The sequence below is a fragment of the Sinocyclocheilus grahami genome, unplaced genomic scaffold, assembly GCF_001515645.1.
Source record: "Sinocyclocheilus grahami isolate Dianchi unplaced genomic scaffold, SAMN03320097.WGS_v1.1 scaffold1708.1, whole genome shotgun sequence".
NCBI lineage: Eukaryota > Metazoa > Chordata > Actinopteri > Cypriniformes > Cyprinidae > Sinocyclocheilus > Sinocyclocheilus grahami.
In genome coordinates, this window is record NW_015506887.1 from 49,258 (window position 1) to 68,933 (window position 19,676).

Sequence of the window (19,676 nt, forward strand, 5' to 3'; positions counted from 1 at the left end):
ATATATATATATATATATATATATATATATGTATAATATTTGTTTTTTATAGCGTCTCCTTATTGCGAAGGAGTTTGGAGACCGAGCTGCAGAGCGGAGAGCATATTGCAACCTTGGAAATGCATACATATTCCTTGGACAGTTTGAAGCTGCAACTGAACATTACAAGTCAGTTTGATTTTTATTTTATTTTTAATGTCATTTTGTTATTTAATTTTAAATTTTTTATTTTATTTACTTTTTAACATAATATACAAAGCAAGGAATACAAACAAAGCAACAACAGCAATTGAATATTTTTATTTGATTTATTTTTGATAAATATTTTATTCTGAGTTTAACTTCATATCCAAAGCAAGGAAAATTAACAAAGCAATAGTGATATGTTTTTTAATTAATTATTTTATTTGAATTTATTGTAATTAATTTACACATTATAATTAATTTACTTTCCCATTTAATTTGTATTATTATAAACATTATATTATAGCCCTTATAAGTAATGTTTAGCCATTTTTGTCCTTGCAAAACAGCAACAACTGTGATGATTTTTTTACATTTTTGTTTATTTGATCATAATTAATTTACAAATTATAATTCATTTACTTTCCACTTTCCTATTTATTTAATTTCCATTAATATAGACATTATATCATAGCCATTATAAGCCATGTTTATTGCTATTTTTTCCCTTGGGAAACCATCCGTCTAATAATTTGGCTCAACATTTCATGCCTAAAAATAAGAATTTTACCATGGTACGTGTCCAAAAAACATGTACTTCTGTACTTTGCTGTTAGATGAGCTGGAGTCATATGATGTGATTTTGGTGTGTTTTTCCTGCAGGCGGACGCTGCAGTTGGCGCGGCAGCTGAAGGACAGGGCCGTGGAGGCTCAGGCCTGCTACAGTCTGGGCAACACCTACACGCTACTGCAGGACTATGAGAGAGCCATAGACTCTCACCTCAAACATCTCCTCATAGCTCAGGACCTCAAGGACAGGTACACTGTCACTGACACTTCCTGTTTGTGCTGCTACTCTTCCTGACGTCTAACTCTGTCTCTGTGTGTGTGTGTAGGATCGGAGAAGGGAGGGCATGCTGGAGTTTAGGAAACGCCTACACCGCACTGGGAAACCACGAGCAGGCCATGAGCTTCGCTGAAAAACATCTGGAGATCTCCAAAGAGGTGTGTGTGTGTGTGTGTGTGTGTGTGTGTGTGAGTGCACCGAGATAACAGCAACACACTTCCTGCCAGCACAGGAAAGCCCACGGGTGAATCTCACAGAAAAGAAAAGTCTCAAGAAAAAACCAAGCCAAAAATAAAAATAAAAAAGAATAATAAGAAACGATGCTTTACATGAAGAAAATGAAGCTTATTTTAAGATTATTAACATGTTTCGTATTAGAACAAGTGCTATTTTAGTATCTTTACTTTACTATTATAGTTTTTGTTAATATTTTTATTTAAATTTTATTTTTATATTTTCTGTTTTTATTTTAATTTTAGGAATTTAAATTTTTTTTTTATTATTAGTTTTTTATGCAGTTGTGGTCAATATTTTGTGGTTAATAAATATTTATGTATATATAGTTTTTTTATTAAGTTTTATTTTTTAGTTTTAGCAATTCTAGTAATTTAACTTAAAACTAAAAGAAAATGAGTCAAGAAAAAAAGAAAAGAATACCTTTTTTTTAATATTTTATTTTATTTCAGTTAATATTTATTTGATTTCGAGTTACAAAAATGTTTTTTTTAGGCTTTTAGGTAACAATAGTAACTCAGATCATGACATTATTTATACGACAATTAAGATCTTTTTCACCCCAAATTCTCAGTGCTAAAAATCAAGTTCCCATTATTCCCAATTACTGTTTCTAATTACAGTGATACAGTAATTTTTATTGAAATCAGCATAAATGAAAGTTTGTACAATACACACTTATTAAAAACACATTCAATTCAACATCAAAATTAAACAGGTTTATTTTCTTAAGGCACGTTCCTGATCTTATTGTGAATGATTCATTATTGTTATTCCACTAAAATCTCTAAATAATTTCCTCTGAAATCCTGGTTACACTTTACTTGAAGGGGTGTGCATAAGACTGACATGACACCTTCATAATCATGACATGACACATGTCATGAATATTAAGGTTTTTTATGCATGTTTATGACAACTGTCATTAAGTGTCATTCGCTCAGTTATGTAATTTTTAATGCAAAGATGACATTGTTTGAGATGTCTTTGTTATGGGCAATGGTTAGGGGTAAGGGTAGGGGTAGGGTTAGGTCAAATAATGTCATATTTGCATTAAAAATTACATAACTGAGCATATGACACTCAATGACAGTTGTCATAAACATGCATAAAACCTCCTTCATATTCATGACATGTGTCATGTCATGATTATGAAGGTGTCATGTCAGTCTTATGCACACCCCTTCAAGTAAAGTGTTACCAATAAATGTAAGTTTTGAGCTCTGACCATTAATGATCTTTTAACAAAGTATAGAAAGGTATGAAAAGAGCAAAGATTTGCCTTTGAGGAACCCTCTTTATATTGTGTAATTTATGCATCAAACACTAGATGGCAGCAGAGTGACAACATAATATTAATAATAATAATACACTTTGGTCACATATTGAGATACAATTTTATTTAAATAATTTTGAGGTGTAACAACTGAAAACAAAAATCTAAAAAACATTAGATGTCATATAGCCTATGTGCCAAGTGGTTGAACATGCAAATTAAACACATGCACTACAAAATATTACATTCCTAAAACGTCACATATAGGAAAAATACTTCACATCATGCAGGTTACACATGAAATGGCTTTAAGGTTTGGTAACAAGGCTGCCCAAACTTGCCACAATGTATGTTACAGTGTAGAAAAAAAAAGACTACAATATTTTACAATAATGAAAAAAATTGCATATTCAAAAAAAAAAACACCTACCCTCCCATCCCTTCCCTATATAATACTAGCCATAGTACATATAAAAATATAAATATGATGTTTTCATAGAACTGTGGGTTTCCTGAAAGGGAAAGCATGCCACATGTAATGCACATAACTGTGTCCTCTCTTATAACGCTTTCATTCATTCTTCAGCTTCATACACCACTTTGCTCTGCCCTTTGACCTTTCATTTCCTCCTTTGAGCTTTCTTTCTCTGTCTGTTTCTTTCACTGGTCCAATTCGTGGCTGTCTTGGCTCCGAGGTCGATAGTGACGTGCACAGAATTCTCTGATCCGAATGCATGCCTCAATCATCATCTCCTCTCTTTTCTTCTCTTCCATGTCAAATTAGCCAAATATCACTTTCCAGCTGGAAATTCTCAAATGACTGTTAATGCTGGATAAGTAACGTTAATGATCTATTATAGTTTACTTTCAAATAAATAATTGGGATGGCATTGCTACATTAAAAAAAGATAATAAAATGATTCATTTAAAAATTGACAGTATTTTATTTGTTGTAGCTATTATACTACTGTCATTTTCTTAAGCAAAAAATTATTTTCATAAAATTTTTGGTACCTTAATAATTTTGCAAGAATTGCACGTAGGAAGATTCTAACCATTCTTATCTTATTTTGGTTACACTTTACTTGAAGGGGTGTGCATAAGACTGGCATGACACCTTCATAATCATGACATGACACATGTCATGAATATTAAGGTTTTTTATGCATGTTTATGACAACTGTCATTAAGTGTCATTCGCTCAGTTATGTAATTTTTAATGCAAAGATGACATTGTTTGAGATGTCTTTGTTATGGGCAATGGTTAGGGGTAAGGGTAGGGGTAGGGTTAGGTCAAATAATGTCATATTTGCATTAAAAATTACATAACTGAGCATATGACACTCAATGACAGTTGTCATAAACATGCATAAAACCTCCTTCATATTCATGACATGTGTCATGTCATGATTATGAAGGTGTCATGTCAGTCTTATGCACACCCCTTCAAGTAAAGTGTTACCGAAATTCTTTTCTGCTTATGTGGCATTAGACAGTTTTTTTTTGTTTTCGTTTTTTTCCCTCATTTCCATATTGAGAATTGGGGAAAATGCTATATGTCCAAAGCTAGTTACAATAGAGGAACATGAAGGATACAAAGTCACCTTTATTAGAACACTAGATTAGATTAGGAAACAAGCTAGAGCGGAGGTGAAATGCAAGAAAGAAGATGATCATTTTTTCTGCTTAATTGTTATAAAAATAACTTGAAAGCAAAATAAAAATTCTTATTTCTTTCTTTTGATTTTTGAGGTGAAATGTGACTTAAACAGGCCTCATGTGCGTGTTCATGATTGAATTGAGCGTGTGTTTTCTAATGTTTTTTCCTTCCTGTGTGTGTGTGCGCTGCTCAGATTGGAGACCATGGTGGGGAGCTGACGGCTCGAATGAATGTATCTGATCTGCAGTTAGTTTTGGGTCTGAAGCAGAACAATTCAAACTCTAATAGCTCTGCCTTCATCGAGAGTCCGCCCGGTGACAGCAGTCTGCCTGGTAACAGCACACACAACTTTCCTCAAACTTTAAAACCACAAATGGTAGATGCTGTTGAATGTAAATTTGAACAAGAATCCTTAAAGGTGCACAAAGTTTGGCTACACTTTATTTTATGGTGTCCTTGTTACAGTGTAATTATTTATTTAAGTACTTGGTAATATTATTTAGCAACATGTACTTACTATAGGGTTATTGCACGTAATTTTGTCTTATTACTCTTCTCTTATTACTTTCTTTTATTATATGTAATGTGTAACAAGGACACTGTAAAATAGAGTGTTACACAAACTTTTTTATTATTATTTATGATGTATTTATATTTTTATGATGACATATAGGGCTGGAGAAACAACAACTAAATAATAAAAAAAAATGCAAAATGAAATTCAGTAATGAAAATTAATATAGGAAATATAAATAAACAAATAATAAAGTTAATACAATAAAGCACTAAAATGTATAAACATAAAATTATAGTTGTGATAAGTACAAACCACAAAGTATTTTTATACCAAAAATAGGGCTTTAATATTAATATTGAGAGATGTAATAAATTGAAAACAAAATCCCATTTAAGCCATCTTAGAATATTAACTATATTAAATAACTTAATAAATCTGATTTTAGAAATCTTGTAATGCAAAAAATATTTTCAAACATTTGCAGTGAAAGTGTTAAAATGTCTTATGATCAAATAATACAAAAAAAAGATATTAAAAAACCTTATGGTGCAAAAATTATTTTCAGAAATCTGCAATACAATGGTCTTAGATATTAAACTAAAAATAAAAATCAGATTTAAAAACTTGTAATGCAAACAATTGCAATACAAGTGTTAAAATGCCATTCCCTTAATAAAGGGGTCATATGATGCTGCTAAAAAGAACATTATTTTGTGTATTTGGTGTAATGAAATGTGTTTATGTGGTTTAAAGTAAAAAAAAACACATTATTTTCCACATACTGTACATTATTGTTTCTCCTCTATGCCCCGCCTTTCTGAAACGCGTCGATTTTTACAAAGCTCATCGGTCTGCATGCAGTTTTGCTGTATTTTGGCATATTTGTCATATTAAAGTTTAGTTTGAGAGTACCATATATTTGGTGATAGTGCCACCTACTGGATAAAAGCTGTACATTTTGTGTAAACTTCAATTAATTGGCTTGAATATCCTCTATGTGCTGTTCTTTAAATTTTTTTGGATCATATAAACATATATACATTTAAAATGATTGATTTGCTTGGTAGCAACAAATACTAGTAAATTGACACTCATATCAGGGTATAAGCAATAACTGCTCATAGCACAACTGATCTACAGAATGAGAGTCACAGTACCTGCTTCTTTCTGGTTTTGTAGATGGAAGATCCAGAGTAAGCCGGAGACGCAGCATGGAGAACATGGAGCTCATGAAACTCAGCTCTGACAAAAATCTGGTGAGACAACACATTCGCCGTGGTGCTTTTATTAGTGTGCTAAATGCTGACTCCAAAGATCTTGGATAATTTGACTTTTCTCTGTTAGGAAAAAAGTCAGTGACTAGAGACTAGGTCTTCATAATGCTGCATATCAAATCATTTGCGTAACAAATGTGTTCAATGCTTCATCTGTCCAGGGCCAGACCTGTGAGGAGACTACAACCCCTCAACAAACCAAATCATCCATAGCAAAGACATCTTCTAAACTTTTCTTCATCAATCGCTTCAGGAGCAAAAAACACAGGATGAATGGATCAAACTCCAGTCCACCAGCTGAGAACCACAGCAGCAGCAGCCCACCTTCAGCCCGTCTGGACAAACCGGTCAAATACTAATCTTTTCTAAATGACACGTAACAAGTTGTCATTTTAAATGTTTAAATATGATAAAATATTTATTAATATTTATTAACATTTTCTTGAATGGCTTTTCCCACAGTACACCCCAGACACTCTAGGTGACGACAGCTTTTTTGATCTTCTGAGCCGTTTTCAAGGAAACCGCATGGATGACCAGAGGTGCTCATTACAGGACGGCCTAAGCCGTGTTCCCGCCCCTTCAGTTCCCTGTGAAACCCCACCTGTAGCCTTGAAGAAACGTGAGACGTCCTTCCTCCCTCACTGAACTGACCTGTGCAAACTATACTTGTACATGAAGGTGCAAAATCACTGAAGATGCATTCACACTGACAGCGATTTAAAGCAGAAAAGTAGGAGCAGGTGATTTGAATGTACAGAAGTGAAACGATGTGAGCAGAAACGAACTTTATGCAAATAAGAAACACCCACTAGCAACTAACAGACAATGACAGTGTGAACGCACCTTTAGTTTGTAATAATTATACCAGTGTATAGCAGTGCATACAGTGACAAGCAATTTGTAAACACTGAACACTAGATTGTCACATGACAAAATCACAGCCAATTATAATATACTTGATGTTTCAAATAGGCATCAGAAACATAAACCAAAATGTGCCTTTTTTGCGGCTGTCAACCTTCTACTTTGCATATTAAAGAATAAAATAAATGGAAAAAAAACATCACACACACACACACACACACACACACGTTTACTTAGCTATCTAAATGGGGACATTCCATAGGTGTAATGGTTTTATACTGTACAAACTGTATTTTCTATCGGCCTACACCAACCCTACACCTAAACCTACCCCTTACAGGAAACTTTCTGCATTTTTACAATTTCAAAAAAACTAATTCTGTGTGATTTATAAGCTTTTGTACCCATGGGGACCTCAATTTAGGTCCCCACGGTGACACAAGTCCCTATGAGTTGGTGTGTATTCAGGTTTAAGTCCCCACCAGTGTAGAAAAACCTGATATCACATAAACAAATGTGTATGTGATATTTTATATGCGTGTTTGTGTACAGGTTTTTCTACACTGGTGGGGACTTAAACCTGAATACACCAAACTATACTTGTACATGAAGGTGCAAAATCACTGAAGATGCATTCACACTGACAGCGATTTAAAGCAGAAAAGTAGGAGCAGGTGATTTGAATGTACAGAAGTGAAACGATGTGAGCAGAAACGAACTTTATGCAAATAAGAAACACCCACTAGCAACTAACAGACAATGACAGTGTGAACGCACCTTTAGTTTGTAATAATTATACCAGTGTATAGCAGTGCATACAGTGACAAGCAATTTGTAAACACTGAACACTAGATTGTCACATGACAAAATCACAGCCAATTATAATATACTTGATGTTTCAAATAGGCATCAGAAACATAAACCAAAATGTGCCTTTTTTGCGGCTGTCAACCTTCTACTTTGCATATTAAAGAATAAAATAAATAAAAAAACATCACACACACACACACACGTTTACTTAGCTATCTAAATGGGGACATTCCATAGGCGTAATGGTTTTATACTGTACAAACTGTATTTTCTATCGGCCTACACCAACCCTACACCTAAACCTACCCCTTACAGGAAACTTTCTGCATTTTTACAATTTCAAAAAAACTAATTCTGTGTGATTTATAAGCTTTTGTACCCATGGGGACCTCAATTTAGGTCCCCACGGTGACACAAGTCCCTATGAGTTGGTGTGTATTCAGGTTTAAGTCCCCACCAGTGTAGAAAAACCTGTATACACACACACACACACGTTTACTTAGCTATCTAAATGGGGACATTCCATAGGCGTAATGGTTTTATACTGTACAAACTGTATTTTCTATCGGCCTACACCAACCCTACACCTAAACCTACCCCTTACAGGAAACTTTCTGCATTTTTACAATCTCAAAAAAACTCATTCTGTATGATTTATAAGCTTTTGTACCCATGGGGACCTCAATTTAGGTCCCCACGGTGACACAAGTCCCTATGAGTTGGTGTGTATTCAGGTTTAAGTCCCCACCAGTGTAGAAAAACCTGATATCACATAAACAAATGTGTATGTGATATTTTATATGCGTGTTTGTGTACAGGTTTTTCTACACTGGTGGGGACTTAAACCTGAATACACTCCAACTCATGGGGACTTGTGTCACAAAAGCTTATAAATCATACAGAATGAGTTTTTTTGAGATTGTAAAAATGCAGAAAGTTTCCTGTAAGGGGTAGGGGTGGTAGGGCGATAGAAAATACAGTTTGCACAGTATAAAAGCCATTATGCCTATGGAGAGTGCCTACAAGGATAGTCAACCAGACTGTGTGTGTGTGTGTGTGTGTGTGTGTGTGTATACAGGTTTTTCTACACTGGTGGGGACTTAAACCTGAATACACTCCAACTCATGGGGACTTGTGTCACAAAAGCTTATAAATCATACAGAATGAGTTTTTTTGAGATTGTAAAAATGCAGAAAGTTTCCTGTAAGGGGTAGGGTTGGTAGGGCGATAGAAAATACAGTTTGTACAGTATAAAAGCCATTATGCCTATGGAGAGTGCCTACAAGGATAGTCAACCAGACTGTGTGTGTGTGTGTGTGTGTGTGTGTGATTTTATTTTATTTATTTATTTTTTCATTTGTTTTAATAAAATAAAGATATAAAAAAAAAAAATGCTTTTGAAGTCTCTTATACTCACCAAGGTTGCATTTATTTGATCAAAAATACAATAAAAACACTAATATTGTAAAATATTATTACAATTTAAAATAACTTTTCTATTGTAATATATTTTAATTTGTAATTTATTCCTGTGATGCAAAGCTGAATTACGCCAGTCTTCAGTGTCACATGATCCTTCAGAACTATTCTAATATGCTGATTTGCTGCTCAAGAAATATTTCTTATTATCAATATTGAAAACAGTAATATTTTTGTGGAAATGGGGATACATTTTTTTCAGGATTCGTTGATAAATAGTTAAAAAAATAACATTTGAAATATAATTTTTTGTTATTATTAAATGCTTTACTGTCACTTTTGACCATTTGACCAATTTCTTGTTTCCTTGCTGAATAAAAGTATTTATTTCTGTAAAAAAAAATTCTTACCTACCCCAAACTTTTGAACCATGTTTAAATGGACCACATTGTGCTGTTTTTAACCTTGTTCAGCTATTTCCGCATTCGGAGCGGAGGCCTCGGCACAGCCTGGCCATTTCCAAGACCTGCTGGCCAGCTCACAGAGCCGTCGGCTTGACGAGCAGCGGGCCAGTGTGGACAGTCTCCCGGGTCTCCGGCTGGACCAGCGCCACAGCCAGGATGTTCTCAGCAAACTCATGGCCTCAGCCGATAACAAAGAACCAGCTGAAGACTTCTTCGACATGCTGATTAAGTGCCAGGTTAATGTTGTTTATTATTAGGCTCCATGGAACCATTAACTCTTTTTGAAAGTGTATGTTCAATAGCTGTTTTTGGCTTGTACAGGGATCCAGACTGGATGATCAGAGATGTGCTCCTCCACCTCCTCCCACCAGAGGCCCTACAGTCCCAGACGAAGACTTCTTCAGCCTCATCCTTCGCTCCCAGGCCAAACGGATAGATGAGCAGAGAGTCATCTTATCATCAGAAACTAGACCCCTTCAGACCAATCCTGAATGACCTGTTCTTTATGAAGCCAGAATAATATTTTAGGACCTTGCAACCCTTACTGAAGTCTTACTCATGAATCAATGCCTTGTTGAAAATCAGATCCTACAAGATGATTTCTCTTCTCACTTAACAGGATTTTTGAATCTTGAGATGCATGAAGTTCTTTCATTCTTCCTACTACCATGATCTGAACTGGATTCAGATGTTTCTATGCAGAAAAGACCAAGACCACAGTCTCTTTCTCAGGGATTCAGTACTATGCACTGAATGCGTTTCATTCACCTGGATAACTGGATGGACTTAATCAGCGGTAGATTAGGATGTCAGACCATTTTATATACACTAAATGTAGTATATCAGTTCTATTTTGATTCTTTCTTTGACTTGAAATGTTTTGTTATCTTTTTCTGCTCAGAAACAAGCAGTCTGCAAAAGTTTGGATTTATGTGAATATAAAATTCTGTTCTGGAAATGATATGTCAAGAATGTATTACTAATTTTAAACAACAAGAGGAATAAAGCCTCATTTAAATAGATCCCTCTCAATATCACAAACTGACACAGTTTAGCATGCTGGAAATATTTAATTTGAAGCTACACAGGACTACATGAGCAACAAGGTTAATGGCTATTCAGAATTACATTTATAATCTTTCAAACTCATAAATGCCAATTCCCAAAAGACTACTAAAAAATCAGAAAAGATGAAAAGACAACATTGTCTTGTATAAAGCATTAGTGCAGTTGTCCTACATCATGATTCAATGCATTGTGAGAAGTTTAATGTTTACAGCTTGTAGGTAAAGAGAAACTAACAGCTGTTATCTAACTGCAAATCAATTCAGTGTGAGCGCTTTCTATTCAATGGAGCCATGACGTGTCATCTGTTTTGGTTATTTGATTGGTTTAACGGTGCTGTTTGACAACAATGTTGGTGAATCCATGCACCTGAGTGAGCTGAGGACAATCAAATGAGGCCAGAAGTTTCTGTGGGCCGTGACACTTGGGAATAAACTTCTCCGTCAGGCACACTGTAGCATGCCCTGCAATGTCACTGTGAAAGAAAGAAAGCTTATTTAATACTACTGTGATTATTATATTTGACACTTTTTTTTTTTATTAAATAATCACTGTTTAGTAACAAATTCAGTATAATGCAAAATTAATTTATTATTTAAATAAAGAATTAATGAAATTAATTTTACCCATAGTTGACAACTCTGGCATGCTGCAGTCCAAGTCCCACAAAGCGGAATACAGTGTTCTTCAGGACACAAGGCAGTGGATTCTGGAAAGTGATTTTGACTGGCACTTCTTGACCCAAGACAGCATCACATACAGGCTGAGAAGAACCACACACAAGACACAATTTAGCACTTAACGATTTCAACCAATCAAAGGATTAAGCAGTTGAACTGTAACCTTAAACTCACAGCGATAACGAGATCTGGTGTGCGCAGTCTGAAGCTGTACTGGGTGGCCAAAACCTGCTTAGTCTGAGCCACGTGTCCAAAGAGGTTGAGCATCAGTGAGGTGTGATCCACCAGGTGTTCCTTATACTCGTCACAACTCAGGGTCCATTCCAGAGGTTTGCCTATTGTGGGGAAAATGACAAACACTGAATGAATACTTATGATTTCATGACTAGTCTCTTTACCCATAAGCTGCATTATGCCAACTGTGTGGGTCTCATCTATTGCAACTCTTTATCATTTCTTACATTCAGCTTTATCATTTAAAACTTTAAGATTTCTCACATTCAGAGGGCTTGAGCTCGATGCATGTCTGGTCTCTCTTCAGGAAGGTCTTTCTGACTCCGGTGTAGTACATGGCTGCAGCCTGGCTGTAGAGGGTGACGCTACGAGGTGAGCTGCATTTGTTTTTTAGATTGATGCAAAGCACGGCATCCTTGCCCACACATGGTCCGTCCTCTTTCAGGCTGACTTCACAGACAACATCCTCAGCACAGGGCAGTGGGTATGTGCATCTTCTCAACCCATGACGAAGGGCTGTTTCCAAAGCAGTGCTCTTCTCAGAAGAACCTAATCAATGAAAGAAAGAGTAAAATGTACATGGAGATGAATCACAGGAGAGACACCAAACTTCATTATTTCTATAAGCACCATGGTTCAAACAAAGTGTTGAGGGCTGGACCAGAAGTTTTAAGAGAAATGCATGTGGTTTTTACCAAGTGGGTGTTTGTAAGAGATTTGTGATGTCTACACGTTGATCTGAGCCAACAGCTTTGGTACTGATGCAGTGACCTACTACATCCTTCTCAGTATGAACAACACCAAAGGTCCCATCACATCTCCGCTGCCAGTAAACCTTATCATTGTTCACCTAGAGACACAAAAGGAATCATAAGTCATATGTCATTATAATCACTGTATGACACAATGGTAAATTATAGGAAATAACTCACTTCGGCGAAAAGGAAGGGCACATCATGCTTCAGGAAGGTCTGTCCACTGCGAATAGCAGCAACAGAGGTGGGGCCGCAGCGGAAGAAGCCCTGGCTGGTCAGTTGAGGAGTGGAATCAACCACTTGCCAACCTCCAAAACCAGATGGCAGATCTGACCGAGTCATCCAGGCCTCATTCCACACATGGTAGTTCCTACATGGAAGAGAAGAAAGAACTAGAAACACTTCATGGACATTTAGAGGAAATCTTGATGACATCTGGATTGTTAATAATGCTTACCAGATTGAATCACGGTTCATGTGATCGATCAGCTGAAATTTCTCATCCAAATAGACATCAGTTGTCAAACAAACATCAGTGTCATGAGCAGAACAGAAGTTTGAAACTGGACGAGCAGGAATGCCCAAACACCTCATCACTACAAGAAAGTGAAGAAGAATATAAGTGCATTACATCTATAATCACTTTCTCAAAACTTTTTCTGCTCGTCCAGTCTGCGGAAACTCTTACGTGTGTTGGTGACTCCAGCAAAGGCCAAGCTCTGTCCATATTTGACAGGTTTTCCTCCACATTTATAGTACTGTTTCAGGATGGCACTGCTGCTGCACCACGATGTAGGAGCAGTTCCATCACCATAGCAGTTTGACCAGTTACCCACCAACACACCACAGTCTTTGTTAGCAATAACCTGATAAGGAGAGATGATCAAAACTATTTTATTTTAAATGCCGCAAACTTCATGCAGAAGTATCATACTCAGCAGAGAACAAATCTGACCATTTTAAAGGCTTTCCAACATGAAATCAGGGTGTTGATAAGAAGGAAATGAAGACTCACCATGTCAGACACCACTCTGGAAATGTTGATGGGGCTTCCCCACCCTGAGCAAGGTGTACAGCTCTTCTCCAACACATACATACATGCAGGCAAGATTCCCTTCTCAAACTAAGAATCAGACAGAGGAGTGAGGAAGTTGGAAATTGAAAAATTTGTCATGCTATCTTGTGCATAAAAAAGTTATACAGTAGAGCTTATATATACTTATATATACAGTAGAGCTTATTGTATCTCAGATGGGATCAGAAATGGGATGTGAAAAACATTTCCAGCAGCAACCCCAATAGGTTCCAGCACTTTTGATGCACACCCTTGTTACTTATAGGCAGGGGTTCACATAAGTTTTTCAGCCTGGTTCTCATTAGAGCACCTGGATATTTGGTTTGGTCCTCACAATGCACATAGTGTGACCCGTTAAATATAACTATATTAAAAAAATAATAATAATAGCGATAATAATATTATTGCAACTTATTTATTTAGTTAAAAATAATAAGCAAAATACTAAAGTGTAATATTATATTCTAAAATAAAAAGGGCGCATTAAATTAAAATTAGGGCTGTCGGTTTAACGCGTTAACTTAATTAGTTATGAAAAAATAATGCGATTAAAATATTTTAACACAGGAATAGTTGCTATAAATGCTATCATCATTTAGCTACTCGCCCTCATGTTGTTTCAAACCTGAATGACTTACTTTCTTTTGCGCAACATAAAATAAGGTATTTTGTATAACTAAGCTGTTCTAGTGACTTTCATTGCATGAACAAAAAATTCTGAGATGTTTCTCAAATTATCTTCTTTTATGTTCCATACTTTATGTTAGACCATTGTAGCCTAAACATTTAACACAATAATAGATTTAAATGATCTTTTGGGGGTATTTTCACAGCCAAATTTAGTTTGCGATTAATTAATCGCAGCACCCTGTAATGAATTAGATCAAAAATTTTAATCAACTGACAGCCCTAATAAAAATACAATTATTTTACAGTAAACCTAAAAATAAAATGCTAATATTTACTTTTTAAATATGAATTTTCATCATTTTCAAACTTAAAATCAGTAAGCTTTTATTTTGGCTTTTATTTTTTATTTAGTTAACCCTAATCAAACACACCTGAGCATGCTAATCAATGTCTTCAGGATCTTGAGAAAATCACAGGTAGCTGAGTTTGATCAGAGTTGGAGCTAAACTCTGCAGCGCATTGGCCCTACAGGGCAAGATTTGAGGAACCCTGGTATAGACCAACTTGGAGTAGTCGTCACAGTTATGTCACTTGCAGTGAACCATGTTGGTACGCAAATGAGCGGTCTGAACTTATTTACACAGCACAATTTTTTATTTTGGTCGTGAATGCGCACCTGCTTATAGGATTACACACTAGAAAAAGAACAGTTTTGTCGTTTCTGCCGTTTTCCTGTGACCCACTCCCACATGATTTAGGACAACTCCCACTTTAGTCAGTGGATTAACAGCATCTCTCTGACATACACATGAGTTAACAGTAGACACTTTTGTAATATATGAGTGAAAGTTTGGCTCTTACTTGACTAAAGTTCCATGTTTTGCAGGCAATCTGCTGCTTAGTTCCATAGTAGATTCTGCCCATGTCATTCAGCACATACTCAACTCTCTCCGCCTCATCACTCAGGTACACACAGTCATCTGATAAAGAGAACATTGGACTTTAAATATATATTCAGGTTCATGATGATTTTAAAAGTATAATGAAACACGTACCTTTACACCAGGGGTTGAACAGCATGTAAATGTCATTTTCAGGAACATAAGGTAAAGTGAATCTGCCTCCTGGACAGTGTGTCATGACACTGAGCTGGTATCGTCCAACGCAAGCAGTCGGAACAGAGTGCACACACAGTTTGATTCGGTTTTGGCCTTGTTCCACAATTTTTGCCCCCCAGGAACCTTTCTTGAATTCTTGCACTATTGGAACGATCACATAAGTGCCGTCCCGGATGGATGGGATGTGACCTGTTAAACATACAAAAGAAAAAGAGATTCCAGTGATGGTAGAAATGCTGGTTCAGCTCCTCACATGTTCCTCCTCAACATAAGTAGATACAGTATATCTGCTATTGTCTTGGGTCATATCGAAACTAACCTAGTTTGAGCTCCAGGTGAAGCTTGTCACAACTGGGATTGAAAGGACGGCACAGATCAACCCACATGTTGAAACACTGTCCTCTGCGGACGATGAGATGATCATCAAGGAAACAATGTGTGTGATGCTCCTGACGATTCTGTCCGGTCCTGCATTTGAGAAGGTCTACTTTACACACCCGGAGAACAGCATCTGAGAAAATGAAAAAAGCAGAAAACAGGTAATTAGTTATCAAACAAATCATTCATTGAGTTATAACGAGTAAGAATAACACATTTCCCATCATGCATTGCAGGACAAAGATAAAGAAAACACAAAGACTCTTACTCTCTACTCCACAGACTTGCGTGCTTGTACAGTCATCCACATATTTCGTGACGACAACTTCCTTTTTCTCATAATCATGGCATGGAGTGACAAAGTCACAAGGATTAGCGTATGGAGCAGCACATGGGTTAACGCAAGGGTTAACATATGGGTAAGCATAAGGGTTAGTGCATGGGTTAACGCAAGGGTTTACATAAGGTTTAGAGCAAGGGTTGGTACAGGGGTTAACATTAAGTTTGACACAAGAGCTTGTGCGTGGGTTAACGCAAGGGTTGGTGTGAATCGGTGTGTAGCATGCTGCTTTCCTGCAGTCGTCCTCCTGCAGTTTAATGGCTGGGAAACGGCCAACAGTGCAGAGGTTTTTGTATGGGTTGAATACAAAAGGCATGCTGGGCAAAAAAGAAAGAAATGAGAGACATGAGTGTGATCTGTAATTGGTCAGTAGATGGTTAATAATTCATAAATAAGGTCTTTTTGTTCTTAGAAATCAGATTCCCAGTTTCATTTTAAGCTGCAATTACTGGACAGCAAAAACATATCCTAACATGAGAATATCAGGCTGTTCCCAAAATTACCAGGCCAAAATCTTTAACTATTTAAACTATACAATCATACCTGAAAAGGAAAGACTTAATAATAAGTTTCAAACAATGTCTGAGATGATTACTTACATGGATTTTGTCCTTGTCTGTTCAAGAGAAACTGAACCGAAAACTCAACGTGCTGCAGCAAGTGAACAGTAAGTCCTGCTTTAACCAGCTTGTTGCTCGTACTGTTGTTAGTCTCTACAGCAGACGGGATACATCTCCACCCCATCCACAGCTCATAGCTGAAGAGTGTGAATAATTGTCCTCTTAAGAAAGGGATTAAAGGATTTTGAGTCACACATGTTAATTGTAATGGTCTCTTTTAGAGAATTAGTGGGACAAATTAACATCTTAGTTTAATTGTTCTGAACCTTTCAACTTCAGACAGAGTAATTTTCTAGTCATTTTACAGACTAATACCTTGTCTACAACGGACGCGATCAATGCAAATAAGATGTAGACAATAGTAATAAAACTATATGTATATATGTATATATATATTCTCATTTTGATTTATTCATTCTTACAGTATATATTGAATTGCAGTATATATATTCGTTGCAGAATTGCAGTATATGTTATTTTATTAGAAACATTCTGTAAGCAATGTCTGTATAATTTTTTAATGACCCCGTTTTTTGTTCTTGTTATATTAAGAGAGCAGTACAATGATTTATGCATTTTATGCAATGCCGAAAATCTTATTTATTTGCAAAATTAGCTCTGATGCATACAGTAATAGTGCATGAATATATAAAATTAAATTGCAGTATAGTTAAGAGTCCATTATTCTTACATTTATTCTCATGATTGTCAGAACAAGGACGACTATTTGATATATGACTGTTAGTCAGTTATTAAATAGAATGACTCAAAAAATTGAAAAGCTGAGAACATAGAGAAAGCAGAGTATAGAAATTCACATGCAAGAGAATTTATGAAAATAAAAACTGTTAAATTGTTATGTTTTATTCTTTAATTTCTTTTTTCCTTTTCCCTGACAGAAGATAAAAAGTAGCTTCAGGCCCTGTAAATACAAGCAGCGGCCCCTGCATTGATGATAAGAGATGTCTCTTTCTTGACAAGTGGAAGTATGGAATATGATTTTGTAACTTCAAATCAGTATGTACCTTTGGATTTGATTTATCAACTATATTATAGAAGCCATTGTCAAGTATGTCATGATTTTCTTTTTTTTTTTGGATAACAGAATTGCTGATCATCCCTGACCTGAACCTCATGCTCCACCCAGAAGTCATATGAGAAAATAAGGAGAAATAGCCTTTAATATGACTAATTAAATCAAAATGACCCAAAATCATCCATAAGTCATCAATCTAGCACATTTTTTACAACAATGGCTCCACAAGGGCTTTAGCAAATTGATATGACATAACTATAGTGTGTTTAGTCATTCTGGTCCGACTAGACAAAAAGTATAGAATCTGTTTCAAATCTGGCCAGTATTCATTAATTTAGTATTCTATATCTATCTATCTATCTATCTATCTATCTATCTATCTATCTATCTATCTATCTATCTATCTATCTATCTATCTATCTATCTATCTATCTATTTTTGAAAGGGTATGTTCAATAGCTGCTTTTGGCTTGTACACCAGAGGCCCTACAGTCCCAGATGAAGACTTCTTCAGCCTCATCCTTCGCTCCCAGGCCAAACGGATAGATGAGCAGAGAGTCATCTTATCATCAGAAACAAGACCCCTTCAGACCAATCCTGAATGACCTGTTCTTTATGAAGCCAGAAAACTATTTTATGACCTTGCAACCCTTACTGAAGTCTTACTCATGAATCAATGCCTTGTTGAAAATCAGATCCTACAAGACGATTTCTCTTCTCATTTAACAAGATTTTTGAATCTTGAGATGCATGAAGTTCTTTCATTCTTCCTACTACCATGATCTGAACTGGATTCAGACATTTCTGTGCAGACAGGATGCTTATATTCAGACCAAGACCTCAGTCTCTTTCTCAGGAATTCAGTACAATGCATTGAATGCATTTCATTCACCTGGATGAACTTAATCAGCGGTAGATTAAGATGTCAGACCATTTCATATGTAAGGAAAAATTGACGACAGGCCATTTAATTATTAGAAATAATGCACACCCGTGGTGGTGATCATACGTGTCAACATTAAATTTTTTTCCCGGGAGTCTCCCATACTTCACACCCATCTCCTGCCCCCCTCCCATTTTGCTATTTCTCCCAGGAAACTCCTGTAATTTGTATGGACCAAACCTCATTATATAAATAATCACATCAATATATTATTCCAAGGATGTCCAGTTGCCAAATCTTGTATGAAACGCATCCTATTCACACAATCGAAACATACAAACCTCAAACCATTTGTGACCTCAACCTGGCAACCTACCACCAGGGATGGGTAATATTTCAGATACATGTATTTAAAATATGTATTATCGGCTTGTCAGATAGTTTGTTCCATCACTGCCAATCATAGCAATGACTCACCGAACAATTTAGAGGATGCACTCGCATAATTTTTTACACTCGCGTTTGTCATTCCTGAAACAGTATACGGTTGTATAGCTAGTATACAGCAGTAGTCACCAACCTTTTTAAGTCCAAGATCGCTTTCTTCGGCCTTTATGAAAGACAAGAGCTGTGTCCGAAATCGCTCACTCGATCACTCATTCACTAATCACTATAGTGTATGGCAGTTGAGTGCACTATATCAGAAAGGAGCGAACGAGGTGAAGTGATTTATGTATTTTGAAAAGCCTTTGAAAAAAAAATCTAATGTAATTTTTATTTAAATACATTTAAAGGGGTCATATGATGTTGCTAAAAAGAACATTATTTTGTGTATTTGGTGTAATGAAATGTGTTTATGCAGTTTAAGGTTAAAAAAACACATAATTTTCCACATACTGTACATTATTGTTTCTCCTCTATGCCCCGCCTTTCTGAAACGCCTCAATTTTTACAAAGCTCATCGGTCTGAAAAGCGAGGTGTGCTGTGATTGGCCAGCTATCCAGTGCGTTGTGATTGGCCGAATACCTCAAGCGTGTGACGGAAATGTTACGCCCCTACCATACTGTGATGTTGTGTCCCGGTGCGACGAGACGAAACCAATAAAACCCATTACATAATTACTGATTATAATGACTTATACTGTCTTTTTACAGGTTGCGTTGCATCGCGCCGCGTAAACATAAAACCATGTCTGCATTTGTGATCGGAGAAATGACAAACTACAAGCGCTACTCTACACTGCTCAAAACTCGTGTTTGAATCATCAGTGGCAAATTCTTTAAATATGAAGACGTACTTACAGTCTGTGA

General features: G+C 36.1%; 1 protein-coding gene, 1 long non-coding RNA gene and 1 pseudogene across 3 annotated transcripts in view; 2 read left to right on the forward strand and 1 right to left on the reverse strand.

The window, feature by feature from the left end:
* The window catches only part of LOC107572163 (G-protein-signaling modulator 2-like), a 29,498-nt gene extending 19,043 nt beyond the window's left edge, over positions 1–10,455 (forward strand). Inside the window, exons 6-14 of the mRNA XM_016258572.1 lie at positions 53–168; positions 847–1,002; positions 1,080–1,188; positions 4,394–4,532; positions 5,897–5,973; positions 6,153–6,338; positions 6,454–6,613; positions 9,561–9,787; positions 9,873–10,455. Of these exons, the coding sequence (XP_016114058.1) occupies positions 53–168; positions 847–1,002; positions 1,080–1,188; positions 4,394–4,532; positions 5,897–5,973; positions 6,153–6,338; positions 6,454–6,613; positions 9,561–9,787; positions 9,873–10,046 (1,344 nt within the window). The 3' untranslated portion in view covers positions 10,047–10,455. The remainder of the gene's footprint in view (positions 1–52; positions 169–846; positions 1,003–1,079; positions 1,189–4,393; positions 4,533–5,896; positions 5,974–6,152; positions 6,339–6,453; positions 6,614–9,560; positions 9,788–9,872) is intronic.
* A 467-nt stretch (positions 10,456–10,922) lies between these two features.
* Positions 10,923–16,142, reverse strand: LOC107572157 (protein-glutamine gamma-glutamyltransferase K-like; annotated as a pseudogene).
* A 308-nt stretch (positions 16,143–16,450) lies between these two features.
* Positions 16,451–17,647, forward strand: LOC107572164 (uncharacterized). Of its 2 annotated transcripts, none has more exons than XR_001607291.1 (3): positions 16,451–16,493; positions 17,346–17,463; positions 17,552–17,647. It is a non-coding gene; the product is annotated as an uncharacterized lncRNA (long non-coding RNA). The 2 variants fall into 2 exon arrangements; XR_001607290.1 differs by having other exon boundaries at positions 17,346–17,432.
* Positions 17,648–19,676: the final 2,029 nt, after the last annotated feature.